General features: G+C 40.0%; 1 protein-coding gene across 2 annotated transcripts in view; it reads left to right on the forward strand.

Moving 5' to 3' along the window:
* ADGRV1 (adhesion G protein-coupled receptor V1) overlaps window positions 1-22,089 on the forward strand; it is a 288,840-nt gene that overhangs the window by 256,712 nt on the left and 10,039 nt on the right. For both annotated transcript variants that reach the window (XM_083816849.1, XM_083816850.1), the window contains one exon: window positions 21,414-21,605. In XM_083816849.1, the coding sequence (XP_083672975.1) occupies window positions 21,414-21,605 (192 nt within the window). The remainder of the gene's footprint in view (window positions 1-21,413; window positions 21,606-22,089) is intronic.

The following is a 22,089-nucleotide window of genomic DNA, read 5'->3' on the forward strand; positions in this document are numbered from 1 at the left end:
CTAGGTGGGTGACATTTATGTAAAATCAAATCAAGTTAGTTAAGGGGGACTTTTCCCCTCATGAACCCATGCTGGCTATGACCAATTCTGCTGCACTCTCTTTAAGTGCCAGGTGGTAAGAACAAGGGGCAATAGCCACAAGCCTGTGGCTTAGGAAGTTTGGATCAGATCTTAGGAAAGTACAGAACTGGAACTGTTGCCCAGAGAGTTTTTGGATCTCCAGTGCTGTTGAATTTTAAGACTCAGCTAGACAACACCATACTGAGCTGATCAGTGGACTGACCTTCTGAGTGGAGTACATGACTTCCAGAGGTCCCTTCCAGCTAACTTTTCTGTGATTCTGGTGACCTGACATGCAGGAAGCCTTATTCTCAAGCCCTTCATTGCAATAGACAGCAAGAGTGGTCACACACCACTGAGATCATGAGCTTTCAGAAAAGCATCAATGACTAATCAAGGACTAATGATAAATCCTTAAGAGCTTGAAATGTTGTAGACAGGAAAATTTTGCTAAAACATGAGCCATCTGTAGGAATTCCTGTGAAGCAGTGGATTCAATGCTTCTCATGTTTCAGCACTGCAGTGTGGTCTATATACACACATATCTTCATAACGAGTATCATTCTGATAAGAAGGGCAATCTGAAATCACTTTATGATTTGCACCCTTCACCCTTTATGAAGGGTGAAATAAATGCATGTAAAGTTTTAATAGCTTCTAGGAAAAGAACCAGACCCTTTTCCTCCACCCACACATTTCCCACACAAGAACACTTAATGTTGTACAAAGTCAATAGTTTATCGGAGACTGAGAAAGGTGATTTCTTTTTTAATTCATAATAAAGAAAGGGCAAACAAACAAACAAAAAAATCTTTTGTTATTTTATATACATCTTCAGTGGCCTCCAAGCAATTACTGTAGAAAGAGTGAATGGTGTTACTGCTTTACTCTTTCATAGCATCATTATTATTCAACATAATAATAATATGCAGTTTTAGTAACTAAGATTTAATTTTGAAATAACACTAAAATCAGTAAAGATTGACTTCAGTAACTTTTTCTGATGGACTAACGGCTGTGTACTGTCCTTCTTTGTATTTTAATTTTATCCTTGACATATAATACATTTTTAACAGGTGTTACTGTTGGAAATTGTTTAGATTTTTGGTATGCCATTAAGTTGATGTGTGTCAAAGGCATGTGAGTTAAAGGACCAACATCCAGCCTTTGTTTATAGTCTGATTTGTAGGACAGAACAGGAAGAGGTTTAAAGAAATGTATATAAGTGGGAAAATGAAAATCCAGTCATGTAAGCAATATGGTTCATACGGAATAATGCTCAAAGGGACTTTTGTCATGTGAATAAAAATGTTATTGCATGCTACTATGAGAGTGACTGAAGGCTCAGTGAAATTCCGAAGATTAAAGAAAATAGACCGCTTTAAAAGTTTTATCATCTAGTGAAATTCTCATCTATTGTGATGTTGTGGTTTAACCCGGCTGGCAGCTCAGCACTACACAACCGTTTGCTCACTGCCCCCCCCTCTTCCACCCCCACACAGCGGGATGGGGGAGAGAATCAGGAAAAAAAAAGTAAAAGCTTGTGGGTTGAGATAAAGACAGTTTAACAGGCCAGAAAAGAAAGAGAAAGAATAATAATGATAATAGTAATACTAATAATATGTACAAAGCAAGTGATGTACAAGTGCCCACCACCCACTGACCAATGGCCATCCCATATCTAAGCAGTGGTCCCCTCCACCCCAGCCAGCCACTCCATATAGCTGTTGTGTGTTATGGGACATCCCTCTTGCCACTCGGGGTCAGCTCTTCTGGTCCTGTCCCCTCCCAGCTCCTGCTGCACCCCCAGCCTGCCCGCTGGCAGGACAGAGCGAGAAGCTGGAAAGTCCTTGGCTTAGCGTAAGCACTGCTCTGCAACCAGTCAAACAGCAGTGTGTTATCAACATTATTCTCATCCTGAATCCAAAACATAGCACCCTACCAGCTACTAGGAGGAAAATTAGCTCTATCCTAGATGAAACCAGGACATGTGAGCACGATAAATTTAAAATCGTCTTGAAAACATCAGTGAGACCAACCCTTGGCAGCTTTTTCTTATAGCCATTTTATTTATTTATTTATTTATTTTTCTTCTAGCAATCTACATTCAGATAAGCTGCAAATGCTTATTTGCCAGTGAGGACAAAGCAGTCTCTTAGTGCAGTTGGTAATGTTTTTGCCAGCATAGGAAATAATGAACTAGAAGTTGTCCAGACTAGGATAGAGTCAGCCTAAAAGAAACCGTTTAAAGGATACTTTTTAGAAGCACTTTCTTTTAAAGAAGTATTGTTGTGGGCTCTAACAGGTTATACTGGACCAAAGGGAAGGCAGTTTGCCAGAAGAAACAACGGGGCTTTGGAACAATGACAAGATATGAAAGATATAGTTTGCTTTTCCCTCAAAAGTGTTTTGGAATAGAGTAAGCATGGAATCCCTGAAAAAATGAAGCTGGAAGAGACTTGTAGACATCAGCAAAATCCTCTGTGCCACAGCACAGGTTCAGTTACATCATATACTCAATACTTTTTGATTTTGTCAAGTAGAGTTTTGTTAATTAGATTTTAATATTACAGTTAAAGATTAGATACTTAAAAATAAGGTAAAGCTTAGATTGGATTTAGTGAAGTTAGGCATACTATCCAGTACTAGTCCAAGCCATTATCTACTAGTCCAGACAAATGAAATGCAATATATCTGTTGAACTTTAAGTATTTGATACAGTAGCACAACAGAATTGGAGAATTAAACATAAAGGGAAAAATATGGGGAAAAATAGTAGTAATAATGTATCTTGATAGTAATATGCATTCCAGTTTTCATTATGACTGTAGCAGAAATAAATGGTAGTACAGCTTCTTCATTAGACAAATTCACAAATTCACAATTCAGAGAACTGAATGCACAATTAAATGGATAATTTTTAATCTGTGGAATGAAATAACCTTTTTTTTTTTTTTTTTTTGCGGCCTGACAACAATAAGTGCAAAATTATACACCAAAGACACTTATTGTGAATGAATTTCTGCTATAAGCTGATTAGTCATATATAATTGAGAAATGAAAGTTGAGGTGTTGTGTTACTGCAGAACGATTGCAAATCACCAGCATGATGCAGCCTTGAAAGATGCAAATGCGATGCTAATTTTGTACCCAACAAAGATATTAATGCCATCGTAGAAGGTACTGGTGACATTCTTATTGGGAATCCTGTGCACAGTTCTGAGCCCGTTGGTCAAAGAAATGAATTCCCTATATGATATGAGCATTAAAAGAATATTAGTGGTGATCGGGGATTTGAAAATCCTATTTCAGGAGCTTGAGAGTATTTTACATGTCAGCAGTTCATCTGTGCCATGTGCACACTTAGCTGGATGCTGTCCTGCAGCTGTGGAAAAACACTCATGTCGTGTTGCACAGAAAATAACACATCCCGTCTCTCAGGAGGCATTTTTTAGGGATTTCAGTCCTTTTTCAGAGTTGGTCCTCACTCAGAACCACTTTTTGAGTTCCAACACTGCTCTGCCAGTTCTGATTTGTAGGGGCAAGCAGTTAAATATCTAACATGCTCAGAAGCACTGCACGTGGCTGCAATCTCACAGCACTAAATTCTTTGAGATTTTCAGTATTTTCTTCCATTAACAGAGGGATCATGGATTTACAGAACGCGTTATCTGTACTGTCGTGCATTTGGTCTACAGTCAGTTTGTCTGAAGGTTTTTAAGTGCAATGTTGCCAACGTTTTCTCTTCATACTGGATTTTTGTGATGGATTTTTTTTTTTTTTCTGCAAAGGGGAATGTGTCAACAGTTCAATGTGAGATCTGAATATAACCACTTAGGAACAACTCTCTCAGGAAGCTTTCTGATGCATGTGAGGACTGCAAATCATTTGTGTCTGGAAAGAGTTGAGCAACTGTGGAGCTGGAGTTAACCACAGTTGGATGAAAATTGCTAAATTATGTTTTCTTTATTTTGAGAAAAATGTCAAGTGTTGCTCTTTTGCCTTTGCCTTGACAAAGGTCAATTGGATTTAAAAAAGCACCAAATCAACTCAAACTGTCAGTTTAGTATTTGTTTAAATCTTTAGATGTGTTGTTTTGCTTTTACAAGAGAGTCATGGAAAGTTTTAGTGACTGAGATATAATAGATCCTAAGTTGCAAAATGGGTAACCCCACTGATAATTTTTCTTTGTACTTTTTCTTTCTTCTTAAAGCAGAGTGAGTAGAAGGCTTTGTTTTGACAGGGGCATCCCCTGTATGTGCTTGCGTGCATAGGCATGCACGCAAACAAAACACATGATCTGCTGGAGTGCACTTTGTCCAAATGAAGAGACTTCCTAATGTTGTGGCTGGGCTTCAGAAAATGTGTAATGGGAAAACAGGCTGAAAATAGTAAGACTTAGCCTGAAATACGCTCAGCTACTCGCATACCCACCAGAGGATTTTGAAAGTTCAGGGTGTCTTACGCCCCAGCACCTCTAGTATTAATAATCTGAGTTCCAGGAAACAGAAAATTGGCATTTTAATAGGCAAAGTGATGCCTTTCTGAATGGAGTGGAGCCAGCAGCTGGTGCAGGACCTTCTCATTATTAACTTTTGAAAGACAGTAGAAAAACAGTGATTCTCACTGTGAGGACTGGCTGTCCTGCAAAGCTTTGTTATTTTCACACTAGCTTTTGTGTAACCACCTGCAATCAGCCAAATAGGCCAAACTATGTGACAGAAATTTTTTCTTCATAAAGGAAGATGTATGCTTATTGGCCTGTTTTCAATTCTGTCGTTGCATTTTCATCAGTGACCAAAAAAGCGTCAGTCAGTCCCCACCTCTAGGCACCTCAATTAGTACACTGGTTTCCGAAGACGTTTTATGTGGTCAGGAGAAAAAGAAGTGTGATTCCAGAGGATGCTTCACTGTGAGGTTCCTGCTTTCTGATTTTCAGTTAGTAGAATGTTTCAGCCTTTAGACTCATTATCTCTTAATGTCTTATTAAATAGAAATGCTTCTGTGTTTTAAACAAGAATATGTATTTTTAAATGATCTAGACATTGCATACATTGAGAGCGGAAAGTCTGCTAGCACCAGTTCTAATATTTCTTTGCCTCTCTCAGAATCTTTTATAATTTTTTCCTTAAAAATGGAAATCTCAGAAAAACAAACAAATCATTTGTATCCACATTTCCACAGGGGTTTTGCTTTACAAATAAACAGATTGTAGATGGCTGTCAGGTAGAATACGGGATAGGATGTAGTGAGGCAATAAGAGACATGATGAGATCTTGGACCAGCTGAAGTTTTTCTTAGGAATCAGTGTAGAAAGAGTCTGGAGAGTAATTTATCTCAGACCACATGATTCACATGTGAATCTTCTTTTATTTTCCCAGTCCCTTGAAAAAAAAAGTGTAGCTGTCCTACTTTCCTCTAGGACATATGAAAACTAAGTGAGAAATTATCTTTAAGGTATGCCTTATAAACTTATTTTAGAAATAAGTAAGCTAACAAAAATTTCAATAGTTTTGCCTCTTTGAAAATATATTAGTAGAAAAAAAAAAAAAAGAAAACAAACCTCATCCCATTTATTTTGAACAATCTTGTAGGAAGACTTGAGAAAAGCAGTATTTTCACTAATGTATCATATCATAAGCTTATTTATTGGAAAGAAATTTCAAAACAATCACAAATAGTCATGTTCTGCTTGTGGAGATTATCATGATAAGATACGTGGATTTAATATCTGAAAAACTGAGAATAAATTATTTTTTAATGACTCTCACCTTTTTGTAGTTCGTATGGCCTGTAAGTAGTCATGCTCTCTACAGCAGCATGAAATATCACCAGCCTGTCAGTCTCCAGAATACCTTCCTGAGATGGATATTATCATCTCTGTTTTATAGATGGCTGGGATGAGAGCCATGGGAAGATAAATGACTTGTGTAGGGCCAGCATGCTTGCTAATTTGGGAAGCAAATTTAATGGCTCTTACGTTTCGGGTTCTCAGTTTATTAAACCACATTACTACCAATCTCAGCCTGTATTGCCACCAGTACTTTATTTTCGAAGTGAGTTCTATTTTAGAAATGGCAGCCCAAGACAGGACTACTAGTTCATTAATTCTCTGTAACAGCAGAGAACAGAAGGAGCTATGGAATGAAAGATTTCAACATGATTTAAATAGGGATCCTCCTCTTCCTGGAAACATCTCTTTTCATTTTGCTTCAGGTTGCCCCCCTCCTCTCCATTGGCAATGAGCATTAACACACACTGTTAGTCATTTTACGGACATGGCTTGGCTCAGCTTGTGTAAGAAAGATTTGTAAAAGATAAAATGCCAAGCATGGACTGGAAGGAAATCATGCAATACTTAATACTAAATGATGTCTATCTTGCCTGCCTGAAAATTTCCCCTTGTGCAGTACCAATACAAACAAGGCAGAAGTAAAACTAAAAAAAAAAATAAAAAATCCCAGAATTATAGTTCCATACAAATGTAACTTACACTGTGCACTACAGCTTTTCCAAAAATATGTTTGTATGGGAGAGGAGTTAAAGTGTTTTTTGTTGTTGTTGATTTTTTTTTTTTTTTAATAAAAAAGGGGAATCTGTCCTCATTGGTCATCACAAAGACTTTGTGTATGAGGATAGAAGAGTCTTGCAGGGTGGTTTTCAGCAGTGTTTTGTAGGATGTTTGTCCTGTCCCACTCAGTAACGTCACACCAGTGCTGTTGAGCAGAGTGTATCAGAAGTTAATTTCATAGGCCTGTGTCTTCACTGCTGTCTTCATTGCTACCCACTGCTGACCTAAGGCAGTCAACAGCGCAAAAATAATCCCAGAACAAAGCAGGGAATGAGGTTGTGGTGTCCTCTCCTCCTGAGTCGTGGGACTAGACTCATGTCATGTTTTATGGGATCTTTTCATTAACAAACTGAATCAAATCCTGATTTCAGTGACCTAATGAGAACAGAGAAGAATGTAGTCATTTCACTGAAAGTGAAACCTTTCTTTCAGCACATCCCACAAATACTGAAAAAGGTGTAAAGACTTACTTATTTTCTTTCCAAAAATGTTAGTGCCTCCTTAAAGTGTGAGTACCACATTTTTGGGCTGCCGTTCGAAATACATCTGCACTGTACATGCGGTGCAACGCAGATAATCCTAAACAGACATAAAGCACATCTTCGTCGGAGCCAAGAGCAATAAACCCATGTCAACAAGGATGCAGAGCCAGGGCATGCAGTGCTGAGGGAAAGGCTCCTCAGCCTGGGCTCAGCACCGCACGCAGATGCGCTGCTCCCCTGCATCCCTGCTCCTCGGCAGGGGAGGTGCCGTGATTAAGGTTTGGTTAATTGGATGCTTTGGTGAGTGGTTGGTTGCACAAAATACTGGTAAAAGTCCAACAGGTTGGACTGCAATGACCACAACAGCCATGAAGCCTTAAAGCCCACCCAGTGCCACCCCCTGCCACGGGCAGGGACACCTCCCACCAGCCCAGGCTGCCCCCAGCCCCATCCAGCCTGGCCTTGGGCACTGCCAGGGATGGGGCAGCCACAGCTCCTCTGGGCAGCCTGGGCCTGGGCCTCACCGCCCTCTGAGGGACAAATTTCTTCCTCACATCTAATCTAAATCTCCCCTCTTTCTGTTTAAAGCCATTCCCCCTTGTCCTATCCCTACACCCCTGACACAGAGTCCCTCCCCAGCTTTCCTGTCATTGCATACACTCACATCTGCAAAACGCAATAAATATGTCTATAGCATGTATTAATGATTTACTGACCCATTAGAAACCATGCACGAATAGCATCTTTGAGCAGATTCTACCAATTAGCTTAGAATTAATACTAATTAGTGATCTCACCTGATAAGCATCCACTTGGCTATTATAAAATGTCTTCCACTCATGACATCCTTGTATAGGCCAAAGTATTACTGACAATTTCATGGTTGGTTGGTTGGTTTTTTGTTTCTGTTTTGTTTTCAGCTAGCAACTTATCCTTTTTATACTCCTAGTGGATTTTATTATAGCATTCTCCTTGCACACAGAACTTGAGGTGGTGTATGTGTGATACTCACACATAAGATGAAATCATAGACTCTGATTTATTTTCTGTTTCTTTCAGCAAAGTTTGGAAAGATTGCATCTATCATTACTTTTTTTCATTCTCCTGCTAGATTCCCTCCCAAATTAAGAAACTCAGTTTATCATCTATTCATTCCATTTCTGTAGTAAAAGGAAAAATATAACTAAAGTATAACACAATAATTCATATTGGTAAGTGTAGTTTTCACTGTATGTTTGTATTTTTTATTGGAGAAAGAAAATTATCATCTTTGCCGTAAATTTTACATCTATTAATGTGATACTGCATTACACGTGAAGTGTAACCGAAGTCTTTGAGTTACCTAAGGCCTGAGATGGAAGTTCATCGTTACATTAAAACTTGCCGTACTCGCTTATGGTGCTCAAAGAGCAATCGTGCTGGTAGGAGATGTTGTGCTTGTGCCTCACTTACCTGTATTACAGTACATCAATGGTTATATGTAAATGCAATGCGATGCATATTTCTGATACCCAGAAAATGTATATTATGTCTTAGACAACAGAGAAATGAGCTTAAAACCAAAAACAAACCAAAACAAACCAAAACAAAAAATACACAAAGACACCCCCCCCACCCAAAAAAACGAACATACAAACAAAAAACCACTGCCAACTTACGAGCACTTTTTAGCTTCCAAACGCTTCTAACCCAAGACGTGAGCGGTAGCGAGGCAGAAGCCGGGAGTGCAGCTAGGAGAGGTTAGGGTTTCCTCGTGAGCGCGCTTGGAGGAAGTGGCTCGGCCAGTTTAGCCATGCCGTTATATTGCATTTAGGTGAATTTTTTGGAGTGAGCCCGCGGCACACACCACTGTCCCCGTGGGGTGCAGACGCCCTGCTGGATGCAGGTGCGGGGACACAAACCATCCGGAATGTCACTGTCCGACTGCCCAAACAGTGCGGTGAGTGTTGTGCTGTGGGTTTTGACATCCATTACCTTGTGGGAAGTGCCACGCCAGGCAACGAGACTCCCGGTACTTGCCTGCACAGCTGGGTTTGATAGGCTTTATGTTTGAGCAGTTCAACACGAAATTGCTTTGAAATCCACCTGCCTGGTAAGGTTTCCCTAAGAGAGATGTGCCTTACTGCAGAGTTTCATGCCAGTTCCCTCGGGAGATTGCTTTTGCCTCTCGCCAGGCTTTCCACTGCTTGCCTATCTGCCCATCTTCTCTGCTGACTTCCACAAGGGGCCAAAATGCAGCCATAAACACCTCGGCGTATGCAGCCCGGAGGTGAGGGCATGGTCAGGTCAGTGTTCCTGGTCCTGCCAAGCCCTCTGGGCTGCCAGGGCTCACCGCAGCTGCGGGCACTAGGGAGGAAAAATCAGTGAAAGGCAACTTCCAGTCATGAGCTCTCTTCCTCAGTGACCACGCAGATCTGTTCCTCTTGCTGAGAGTTGGCAGCTCATATTTGCTTTGCGTTGGACTTTGCTGTACAGCCAAGACAGCTTTGTCAAACACTTTGGGTGGTTTTGCAATGAGAAAACACGATACTGCAGAGCCAGCAGTTATTGCCATACAAGGGTGCTGGAAAGAAGAGGCAGTGATCTGCAGCCCTCACACAAAGAGTGAGACCTCAAAAGGACATATAGGAAAATCCAATCTTAAAAAAAAAAACAAACATCCGAGAGTCTTTTTTTTTTTTTTTTTTGGAGAATATGTGAAAGTCCATCCTTCAACAGCTCCTATCACTTTTTCCTCTTAGGAGGTACTCCGCAGATAGCAGGTCACAGAGCAGATCACATCCAAATTTTTCTGTTTCGTGCTGCAAACATATCTTAGGTCACTTCTGGCATTAATCCATTACAGAGAATTTCCAAAAGGGAAAGTAACTTCTTGTTTTCCAAGTACAAACAGAAAAAAATAAAAATAAAAAAATTTGTTTTGTGACTTAGCCTGTCTGCTTCTGACAATGGATAGAGCTTCATTCGCACTAAATTCAATAAAGATAGCAAGGCATGGAAATGAAATGCTCTGATTGCTTTGTTTTGAGATATATATGTATATATATCCTTTGCTATTACATTGGTATGCTTTAACTTAGGCTTTTTATAAGCAGAATCATAGAGAAATAGCTAAAATTACGAGGCCATTATTCTACCCAGTGTTCTTATCTCAGAAGGAGAATGGTCCCTGTTTAGAGCTTGCCAGTGGAATTGCCTCAATGTTCATTTCATCCTCTTTCCTGTTTCTGTAAATTTCACACTTTTTGTTCATGGTTTATTAGTGGTATTCCTGACTGAGTGTGCTAATGCTGCTATTTAGCAAGCCCCAATACAAATTTTTGCACCAAAGACTTTTCCATTAAAAAAACAAAAATTGCAACCTGACAGCAGAAAACGTAAGAGTGACCAGACCTTAAAATAACTCAAACCAAAAGTTTCTAATATGAGACTGATATCATATCTATATTTAACATGAGTTGTTTTTTTTTTGATTTTACTTTGAGTAGCACTCCCTCTGAAAAAAGCTGTCATTAACTCTTGAGGTTCTTGTTTTTCACTCTGAGCTTTCTGCACATACGGGGGGCAAGGCGGGGCGGGGGGGGGGGAGGAAAATCAACTGATTATCTGAAGGCAGGAAGTAAATGATTTCAGTGGCAGTGCCAAATATATCATTATACCTCCACCTACTCTCATTCACCTACTTGTCAGATATGGAAGAATGTCTAGTCCCTGCCCTCTTTTTTTGCCCACGTTTCCCTTTCTTTGAGGAGCATTCCTAACCAAAACAGTGTTAACTTCCTGCTTTATAAATAAGACTTGCCTTCTGCTGTTTCCCATGCTGCAGAAAAGTGGTAAATATCTACAGTAATTTCTATTAAAATCCCGGGGAGTAGGGCATATAAACTGCTGACAGGATCCTATATTCATCCTTTAACAGCAAGGCCTGCACAGCAAGACCTCTGCTTCTGAGACCACAGAGCTCTCTGGCAAAATAACTTCTTCTTGTAGTAGCTTACACTTCTGTTATCCTGGATAGAAAAAGCACATCACATATTTATTAATCCATGTCATGGTAAGGTACTTGCTGGGGTCAGTTTTAACTAAAAGGAGGATGAAGCTGATGAGACTTTGGTCCTTACAGAACTTTTTTCCTGTGGCTCTGTGGCAGCCCTGAAAAGTTTTTCCAGTAGTCAGAAAATGCTGAAATGTAAAAATAATCCTTATTCCCATCAGCTTTGTCCAAAAAACCAAAGCAGCAGGTATACATGGGAGGTAATTCTATCAGTAATCCACAACACTTGGGTTCCTCCCAGCCAGATTTTTTTTTTACAGTTTTCTCGTGTTTATGGCTACTGAAGTAGCACCAATCACTTGCAGTTTTACTCTTTTATGGCACTCCAGAGCAATGCCACTAAATAAATGGTCTATCCCATTCCTCAGTCAGATATCAAAGAGTAACAGGAAATAAAGAGATAATTGTAAGGATAAGAGATACTATGACACCAAAAGAATCAATTAAAGGAAAAAAGTTGTTGTCACAGTGATAACTCCTAGCCTTTACTTAACTCTCCATTTTGAAATTATCTGCAATAGCAAGTAAATGTTCAGCAGTACACATAAAATTATCTTCTCTCTGTCTGTCAATGCACACTTTCAAATCCTTATTTCTTTTATTTTAACTCTGTGTATTTTTCATTAAAATGCGTAAGTAGAAAATAGTGCTTTAGCAAAAAAATAATACTAAAAGGAATACTTTTAATGAGTTGCAGAAATATCACATTCTTGGACTTTGTATATGGTCAAGATTGACCTGTGTATCCTGCTAGTTTGTATGATCCCTGTATGTGGCTTCCTCAGCAGCCAGTTTCCCTCCTGAGTATTGCTCGCCTGTGGTAGCTTGCAGCCTGCTTCCAGATACAAGCAAAAAATTAACTGCTCTAACACTGTTATTCAGGAAATCTCTTGACAAAGTCTTTTTCATCCATCATTTCTTGCCTGTTGGAGAGAGAAGTTAGAACAGTGGCAGGCTCAGATTGCAAGGTGTGAGCTGAAATGCAGGGTTCTTAATGTTGATCTTGGGGAACAAGCATGGCCATAAATATTTGCAAAATATTGTAAAGCTTAGGTGTAAAATTCTGATCTTTGATTTTTCTAAGTCAATGCAGTTGAAAAATGTTTTCGGAATAACCATACAGCTTTTGGTCTTTCTAATTTTTTTTAGTATAAGGTTCACCAATAGGCAAATAATCTAAGTTTTTCAGTGATACATGAGTGGACTTCAAGGGATGCTCTTCCTGATTTCTGTTGCCTGTGATGGAAAAAAAAAAAAAAAAAAGGCAGGAGGAAAAAAGCAATGGGCAGAGAAATGGGGTAGAGGTGGGGAAACAATGCACTGCTACTCTGCTTTTTCTGTCCTTCGCTGTTCTTAGCCTCCTGCAACCACACGTGGTTGGCATGACTTGCTGAGTCTCACAGCATGCTCTGACAAGGGGCTGCAGTCACAGCTGCAGAAATTAATTTCAAGCAGCTCTACATGCTTACACTTTCTTGTTTGCCCTCCATAGGCCATGCCTGTCCTGTCACTGCCATGCCCTTGGTGTTTGACTCCGTACTTATTTCTTCCTCAGCTAGGCTGAAATATAAAAATAGGGTTTTCTTGATGTTTCTGGGCTGACTGCACTGGAAGAAAGTAGCGGAATCTTATTCTAGCCCAGTTTGCACATCTGGCAAGCTTGGCTAAGCATCTGTATTTTCAGTGCATCTTCAAGCTGAACACCTCACTTTTAAAGTTTGAATCTGTCGTCTTACAACAAATAAACAAACAAAAACCTTTTCTGCCCCTCTCAGGGCTGAAATAGGAGATACAAATGACTGTTGTGTGGGAGTAGCTGAAAGTGTGCTGAGAGCTGTGCAAAATATTTATAGTCAGTCCCGAGTATCCAAGCAAATCTGCTTTTTAAAGATTTCCCAAAGTCTGTGAACCTTTCAGGTAAGCCTCAGCCAAGTTTAGACTAATTCTGAGCTGAACACAGTTTGGCAGAAAGGAATTTATGGCTTTGGCTTTGGGTAGAAACTGCAAGATTCAGCATGGACTTGGCATAGCTGGTTCCGCATAAAGAGAAACTTGGCAGTTTCGACCAAGTTTCAGGTGTCACACTAATATTGGGAAAATACATTCACAATGCTGGAAGCACAACATTTTTATTATTATTACAAAACATACCCATAATATTTCAATCTTTAGAATTATAACCTTAGACAAAAATAACTTTATACAAGAGAAACCACTTGAAATTACTGTACCTTAGTGCAAACCTGTTAATACACTTTTAATTTAACAATAGATACATGAATGAATCTTTTCTCATTCCATTTTATTATACTGGCTTCTGTTTGTGTATGTGGTAGTGGTGGTTGGTTGGTTCAACAAGTGGTCTTATAACATGGCACATTAATGGTGTGGGTTTTGCAGTCCTCAGTTACATTATATTAATTGTTGTCTTTTGATTTCAATGTGATTTTTTTTAGAATTTCAGCTGTAACTGAGATAAATCCTACAGAGCAAAATGGAAAGTAAATACATCAGGAAGAAAAGTGCTGATAAGCAGTAAATGTTCCCAACAGCAACTGTGAGAAATAAGAGAAAAAATGTGATTGATAAGAATGATAGTAACTTCATGCAAACTGGTGCTTAGTGGCAATTAAACAGTCAAAACCTTGATGATACAGAGCAGATCCAAAGTCGACTTATTAAACATAATCACCAGTTGGCAGGGTTGCATTGCTGAGGACATGTCTTTTACAACAGTGGCTTTGAATGCTAAGAAGAACTAGATTGAAACAGAAGGATCTGATTTACATTTCAAAGGTTAATATTTCTGGAGAGCTGTGAGTGGGAGATGTTATGTGATGGCTTAGGATATAGTATCATGTGACTAAGATGATACTTCTGTCATCGTGACACCAATAAAAGATCTTCAAGCTGTTCTCAAAGAAAATGTGGATGATAAAGATATGGAAAAATAACATGTACTTTAAAGTCTGCTTTTTAATATCCAAACATGCACAAAAGTGCTGTGCATAGGATTTATCATTTTTAGCCTCGCAACTTGGAGAAGTAGAGAATTATGTATGTTTTTCCTGTGTTGGTTGGTAAGCATTAATGATGTGTATAAGAATATTCAGTTCCATGGCTAATTTTTTTCCAAAACAGATTAGGAAAGACAATGTCAAATATATACCATGCATTGTACAATGGCCTTGATCATGATTTCCTGAACGTGGTTCCTTCAACATTGTGAGTCATCTCTTGCTATGTAAATTCTAACTTCTTGAACATGGCAAAACATGCAAATTATCAGGATTAATCAGACCAGTAATTTTCCCAAAAGCAGTAGGCACTGTTACGTAAGTCAGTGTTAATCCAAAGCAGGCTTTGACTGGCCAATGATGGAAAATGATGTGAGAAAACAGAAGTCCAGAGCGTAAGAAGTTCCAGTAAATTAGTGAAATCCCCAGGGTAGTTCACAAGAAGTCAGCTAAGGCATTAAGGTGCCAAAGCACCCACCAAGACACTGCCACCCAGAGTGGCAACAGCACACATGGCCCCCCAGAAAAGCGTGAGCAGCAGAGAAGAAGGGGGGCCTGACCATTAAACTGACAAGCAAAGGGCTTTCTAAGACTGGTTGCCAAGAGTAAATTGGCATAGTCCAGAGAGAGAATAAGATTACATCTCACCCTGATAAGATTAATAAAACTACAGTGAAACTAACCAAAGCACAAGCCATCATGCAGAAATTCCTCTATGGTGACTACAGACAGCTAATCTCAAAAGCCGATCTGAGTGAAGATAACTCCTCATTTGGAGGAGACATCTGTTTGTGCGATTTCTTGTTGTTTTACCACCTGGCACTAATAAATGTGTAACTTTGAAAACAATAGTGATGTTGTAGCCATGGTGATCTAAGGCTACATAGTAAGAAAGAAATGATCCAAGATGGACAAAGAGGTCTTTCCATGGTGTAACACACACTACTATCTTTCTTTATGAGCCTTGATTTCACAAAAAAATCTCTTTTGGAAAAATCAACTTTTTGTGATTAATTAAATAAATTTTAGTGATTAAATATTTTTTCTAATTAAAGTGTGAAGTAAATTATACATATGTAGAGTGCACTAAATTTCTGTTAGTGATGGTAAACACTGAAGTAATTTCATGAACTAGGGTTGCTCAAATGACATTTCTTGTCCAGAAGTCCTGCACAGATACTTTAGTTTTATTAACAGAAATGCCATTTCTCTAAAATAGATCACATTATCTGAATATAATTCTCCTTGGAACGGATGAAGTTTTGCAATTTCAGGACAGAATATCTCAGCCACAGATGAAAATACATGTGAGAGAAGTATGATATGTATAAAGTATGTGAGAAGTATATGCCAGTAAAAAAATAATAGCAATCTAGTGCCTTGGTGTGTTTCTGTTCTTTAAAGCAGTATAAGTCCTTTATCTTACAAGACAATTTAAAATTATGGGAGACAGTAGGCATCTTGATTTTTTTTGTTTGTTTGTTTGTTTTTTTTCAGTGTGTTAAAAGGAGATAAAGAAGAGATTTGTTGATACAGTCTGATGTATCCTTTCCTATTACTATTAGCAGAGTTCTCTCAACTTCCAAATTTAGATATATTGCAATCCTGGAACCTGCAAAATTAGAATATGAAGATAGGAATAGAGAGAATATGGGCATCAAATGCACAGTGAAGTCTTTCTGTGGATCAGTCTACCAGGTCTGCATGTGATCTCATGGAAGAGTAAAATTTATTTTGCCCCTTTATTGACAGCTATGGGAGTTTGTCCTTAATTTACCAGCTTCCTGCAGCTACCCCTCCACAGAGTAAATAAATCAAGCTGTTGTATTTGAGAATTCCCATCACACACATTCATGCACCAAACCCTCCCAGAAGAACCTCCCTTCTTCTCCTACGTACAGCTTAAGGAGGGAGTAACTAGAGACCGAAAAAAATATCATGTAATATCTGTGTTGAATGTTTGGGAGAGTCTGTACAACTGAATCTGTACAAGTGAATCTGTACAACTCCTGACTGTTGAAACTAAGGATAAAAGGACAGGTGGAGTAATATTACCTACAAAGGTCACACAGTAAAATTAGATCTTGTCATGCCATCATTTGCTTTTTAGTTGAAAACAGGGTTGGAAGTAGCAGTACTTTTAGATAACACTCATAGCCACAACAGTCAAAAGCTGTGAGCCGGTGATCTTGACCTTTGAATGTGGTTATTCTGTGCTTGGTTCAAGACCCTGGGTGATTAATGGAAGTGATTATTTTTGTATTCCTGTGAGTTCTGTAGCTGCTACAGATTTGGAGAATTACTCAGCTTAGAAGGACCCTGAGGATATTGTCTGGTCTAACCTTCTGCTCAAAGCAGGGTCCAGGCTGAATTCACAGGTAGGGCTTAGGCCTCTGAGAACAGGTTCCTCTCAGTTTATTTGGTCACTTTGTTCCAGTACTTAATTACCCTTGTAATAGATTTTCCTTATGTGCAGCTGGATCCTGCCCTATTTCAACATAGGACCAGTATCTCTCATTCTTCTCATCCCTGTCTTCTTGGAAACCACCTTTTGTTAACTGGAAGACTAATAGCAGTTAATGTCTATTAAGTCCTCTCCGAGCCTTCTGCACTTTAAACAAGCCCAGTTCCTTCAACATGACATCCCAGGGCACGTGCTTCATCCCCTGACCATTTTGGTGGCCCTCCACTGGACTTGCTCAAGTTTTTGTAGATCTGGTACTTTATCCATGTAGACTACAATGTCCTGACCTGCATAGCAGAATGCTGAGGGGGGGCAGTGTTAAAAGAATTGTAAAAGTCAAAGCAAATGTGATCCACCACCACCCCTCCACTAAATCAGTCACTGCATCATAGGAGGCAATCAGGGTGGTCAAGTATCAATTGTAAATGCAAAACAAGATTGAATCGTAGAATCATTAAATCACAGAATCATAAAATCATTCAGGTTGGAAAAGGCCTCTGAGATCATCTAGTCCAACCTTTAATAACTGAGGGCGGTGAGGCCCTGGCCCAGGCTGCCCAGAGGAGCTGTGGCTGCCCCATCCCTGGCAGTGCCCAAGGCCAGGCTGGATGGGGCCTGCTCTGGTTGAGGTGTCCCTGCCCATGGCAGGGGGTGGAACTGGATGATTTTTAAGGTCCCTTCCAACCCAAACCATTCTGTGATTTTATAATTCTGTGATTGGTGCGAACAGCCAAAGACATTCACGATAGATACAGTGAAACAGACATTACAGTGCCAACAGCCTTATTTTCATAGTACTTTTAAGTCTATTTTTGCAGTATTAAAGGATGAGGTTAAAACAAACATAGAACATCTAAAGTATAATAAAGGACAATTCACTTCTCAAACTAGCGCTTTTGAAAAAACACATTAAGACTGTAGAAGTTGTGGTTGGACTGACAGCCGGGATGTATGCATGCTTCCTGTGCTCGTGCAAAGTAAACAATCTGGTAGCTGCTGGTGCTAAAATAAGCACCAATCAATATGGGGTGGTCCATGGCATCTTTGTGCTTATGACTGCTGGAGCTCAGTGTTGTTTGGGCAGAACCATTTGTCTTGTTTTGATTTCCCAAAATTCAAACATAATGGTTTCTGATAGAGACGTAGAGTAGTGAGAGTAAGACCATAAACTCCTTTGGATACTTCAAACAAAACCACAACAGTGGAACACAGGACCTCATCTCCACAAAGCATGTTTTCTTGAAGATTGTTCCCCTGTACTCAACTCTGGTGAGGCCGCACCTTGAGTGCTGTGTTCAGCTTTGGGCCCCTCACTACAAGAAGGACATCGTGGCCCTGGAGCATGTCCAGAGAAGGGCTACAAAACTGGTGAGGGGCCTGGGACACAAGTCCTGTCAGGAGCGGCTGAGGGAGCTGGGATTGTTTAGTCTGGAGAAGAGGAGGCTCAGGGCAGACCTCATTGCTCCCTACAACTACCTGAAAGGAAAGTGTGGGGAGCTGGGGGTCGGCCTCTTCTCACGGGTAGCTAGTGATAGGACTAGAGGGAATGGCTTCAAGTTGTGCCAGGGGAGGTTCAGGTTGGAAATGAGGAGACATTTCTTCTCAGAAAGAGCGGTCAGGTGATGGGACAGGTTGCCCAGGGAGGTGGTGGTGTCACCGTCCCTGGGGGTGTTCAAGGAAAGGTTGGACATGGTGCCTAGGGACATGGTTTGGTGGGTGACATTGGTGGTCGGGAGCTGGTTGGACCAGATGAGCTTGGAGGTCTTTTCCAACCATAATGACTCTATGATTCTGTGATTCTGTAGATTTGTATGGGTCAAAGAAGGATCCATTCTTTTTCCACTTAAGCAAGTAATCATCTACACAGCAGTGCAGTTCCTGTGTAAGTGATATATGTCTATAAATACATATATATATATATATATATATATATATGACCTGCTTAGGAGTGTTGGTTTTCTTAGATACAATATTTTCATAAGCTGCTGTCTGTAAGTCTGTTCCATAACACTTTGCAAGGGTGGGAGCAAAGCAATTTGCGCTTCTGTTAGCTACCTGTCTGTGTCTCCTCCTGACCTTAGACCAGTCAAACAACGTCCCCCTCATTACGGAAGGACTCAGAGGAGCAGCCTCAGCATCAACACGTGAGATTTCTCTGAGCCACAGACACTGAAATTCCTTCTCAGCCTCCAATTCAGGAGCTGCCTGGGAGATGGCAGAAGATCATTCCACACAGAGCCCCGGGTCCCTGTTGGTCTTCTTTCTGCAGCTCGTTACTGGGCCTGGCCTGACAGGATGGTGTCTGAGTACCTTTAACTGGAAAATGCGTGCTGTGGGTAACTGGCAAATTACTCTGTGATTGATGCCCGCTCCCCTGCAACAGGAGTGTATTACTATGAAACAAGAGAAGGTTAATACACAATTTGAACTCCACGGATCACATCTGATCATCCTCTCTCTAAATCTAGATTAATGAAACGAGGGCTGCAGCAGGAGCGAAATGAGAGGCGCCAGCTGGGAGCCGATGCATCTGCGTGGTGCTGGCTCCTGCCTCCAGGAGAAGGGAGGTCTGCGTCCCGGCAGTGAAGGCAGAAGTAGTGACAGCAGGTGGGAGGACGGGGTACAAAGGATGCTTTGGCTGTCAAAGCGCCTTTTGTGGTGCTGGCATAGCCATAGTTCCACAGGAATAGCACTGTCCGGAGCACACAGAATTAAATCAAAGTTGAGGAAGTAATTTACGTGCTGTGTTCTGGGTTTGTTTTGGGAGTGAGTGTCTGCACTCTGGGCTGCACAGGAGTGTGATACAGCATCAGCCTTCCCCAGTGGTGCCCTATGTCCCTCTGGTTCTGAAAGATGGCTGTGCAGAGTTTGCATTTGATGGGTTTTCTTGAAAAATATGAAACCACTTAAAACATGTGTGCACCTCTTATGGCCAGGTCCTGAGAGATGGGAGAGCCAGAGGCTGTACTGAAACCTGGAGATTACTGTCACCATTGCTGTCTGCTCTTCTTGGAATTCTTACCCTTTTCACATCCATCGAACGACTGATATTAAAAGAAATCCACTTGCTGGACCCATTATGCTTGACCTACATGAGAGTTCTTGGTTTTGTTTATAGAACGAAAGGACATTTTAGTCCCTTTTTAGTGTCTGTTAAGTGCAATGTGTTTACATCATTTTTTTGGAATGTATTTACATATATCAGAAATAATTTCCCTTTGCAAGTCTCTCAGTGAAGTGCTCCAAATCCTCATGACAAAAAAAAAAAAAAAAAAAAAACACTATCTGGAAAAGTGGCTAACTATTTTTTTTAAAAGAATCGGTTTCAACACTTTTGTTTTCCTGTTTGCTGTTAAGAAAAATGCACTCGCAGAGCAATATAGCTGTCTGTGTTTATAGCAGCTGTATGAGAGCATTTCCAGAGTTCACCAGCTGAGATTGAATTCCCACTGAATCCCATGAGCTTCTGCTATGTGTCACTTCGGACCGAACTGCTATTACAAACCGTTTTGTCATATAGTTTTGGCATTAGAAATTATGAATCTGTGAACCATGAAGCATTGTTTACGTTGCCTGTTTTATAGGAATTTGTGATGAGCATATATCTTGGGTATTTGCAGTCTCAACATACAAAGTTCCTTCCATTAGGAATTCCCAAATATAATTAGATGAAACTCCTTACTATTTATAATCCCAGTTATTACTGTCATGCCAGTGGGCTCCTTTCTAATAAATTGTTCTGTTTAGTACAATTGGTTTCAGGGATTTAGAGGACAACATGAAATACAAAAAACAAGGCAAACATAACTGTACTGCAGTAATCAACAATCATGAGGTTTTCTTTATGCACACTTCTGGTTAACCCCTTCTTTATTAATTATTAACTTGGTTGGCTCATTAATCAAAATGGATTTTTTTTCCCCTCAGTATTAGTGCAATTTAATAATTAGAGAAAAAGAAAGATTTCATAGTCAGAAGTTCAATCACTGGATTTCTATGCAAACAAAAGACATCGTTATAATACTCTTCTTGGCTAAGCCTAAAGGTCAAAATTAGCAAGTTTTAAAGAAGAACTGCAGAGACATACAGTAGAGCCTTTATATCAATCACAGATGAAAGACAGTGTTGAATTAGTGGGTATCATAGAGAATAAAATTTATAGCTACAGCTTGGTCTCTGTCACAGCAGCAGTGCAGTTTGCATGAGACTGAAGCTGGGGCAAAAGTGTAAAGAGCCAGCAGCTCAGTAAGAAAGTTTTAAAAAAAATGTGGCTGGGGACCAGCAGCCAAATCCTATTGTAAATGCAGCCTGTAACCACATTTTCACTATTATGACAGCTGTAAATCTCAGCTTTTTTTGTTGTTGTGAAATTGGCTTTGCCTTGCAACCACGTTTTCACTATTATGACTACTGTAAATCTCAACTTTTTTGTTGTTGTGAAGTTGGATTTGCCTTGCAACTATGTGGGTTCAACCAAATAATCATTTTCTATGACTGTTCACTTTCTGTGACTATGATGGGATAGGAACAGAGTGTTTACCTGGAGGCCACAGGACTTACTTTTAATTTCCAGGTCTCTGACTGACAGTGCCATCTTCTCCTACACTCCAGAGAAACTGGCTGCAGCCCTTAGTGGCATGGATTGATGGTGTAAGGGCCGGCATCTATCACAGCATATAGGACCTTGCTGTGACCACATTCAAAAGCTGTTCTAAGCTTCCTTCGTTTCAGACACTGATGTTCTTTTCCTCTCCCCGTGTTCCAGGGTCTTTATGTCTTTGTGGTGTATTTTATCCTGCACAACCAACTTTGTTGTCCTGTGAAAGCAAGTTATACTGTAGACATGAATGGACATACAACTCCAGGATCTGCTTTCTTTACACATGGCAGTGGTTTGCCAGCTGCAGGTGGGGAGATCAGCAAGTCCACTCAGAACCTCATCAGTGCTATGGAAGAGGTAACAGTGCTCTAAAGTCATTGCCTTGTGTATTGAAAATGTATGTGGAGGTTTGAGTGGTGCTGCTGAAGTTAAGTGAATGAGATGCTAATTATTATAATTATCTCATTTTTTTTCTCTCTCTTGTTTTTAATTAATTAATTTATTTATTTATTTGTGGTTAGACACCCAGATATAGGGGAAATGTTTCTTTTCGCCACAAGAAATGTTATACATAGCCATGGTGATATTCTTGTAACTTATGAGTCTCTGGTAACATCCCATCTAGGGAATTTCCCTTTTCTACTTGGGTCTTCAGTTTGTTGTAGAGATTGGTTAAAATGTTGTCAGAAGTAGGTCACGAAGAATCAAAATATCAAGCCATTTCTTTCAGCTCGCCATAGGGCCTGGACAAGTTTTAAGTCACTAATTTTCCAAAGTCATAGTGTGTGAAATCTCTGGAAATGTTGAGGGTGATAATTTTCAATTCCTTCATTGCTGGAAC

This window comes from Anser anser (genome assembly GCF_964211835.1).
Source record: "Anser anser genome assembly, chromosome: Z".
Lineage (NCBI taxonomy): Eukaryota > Metazoa > Chordata > Aves > Anseriformes > Anatidae > Anser > Anser anser.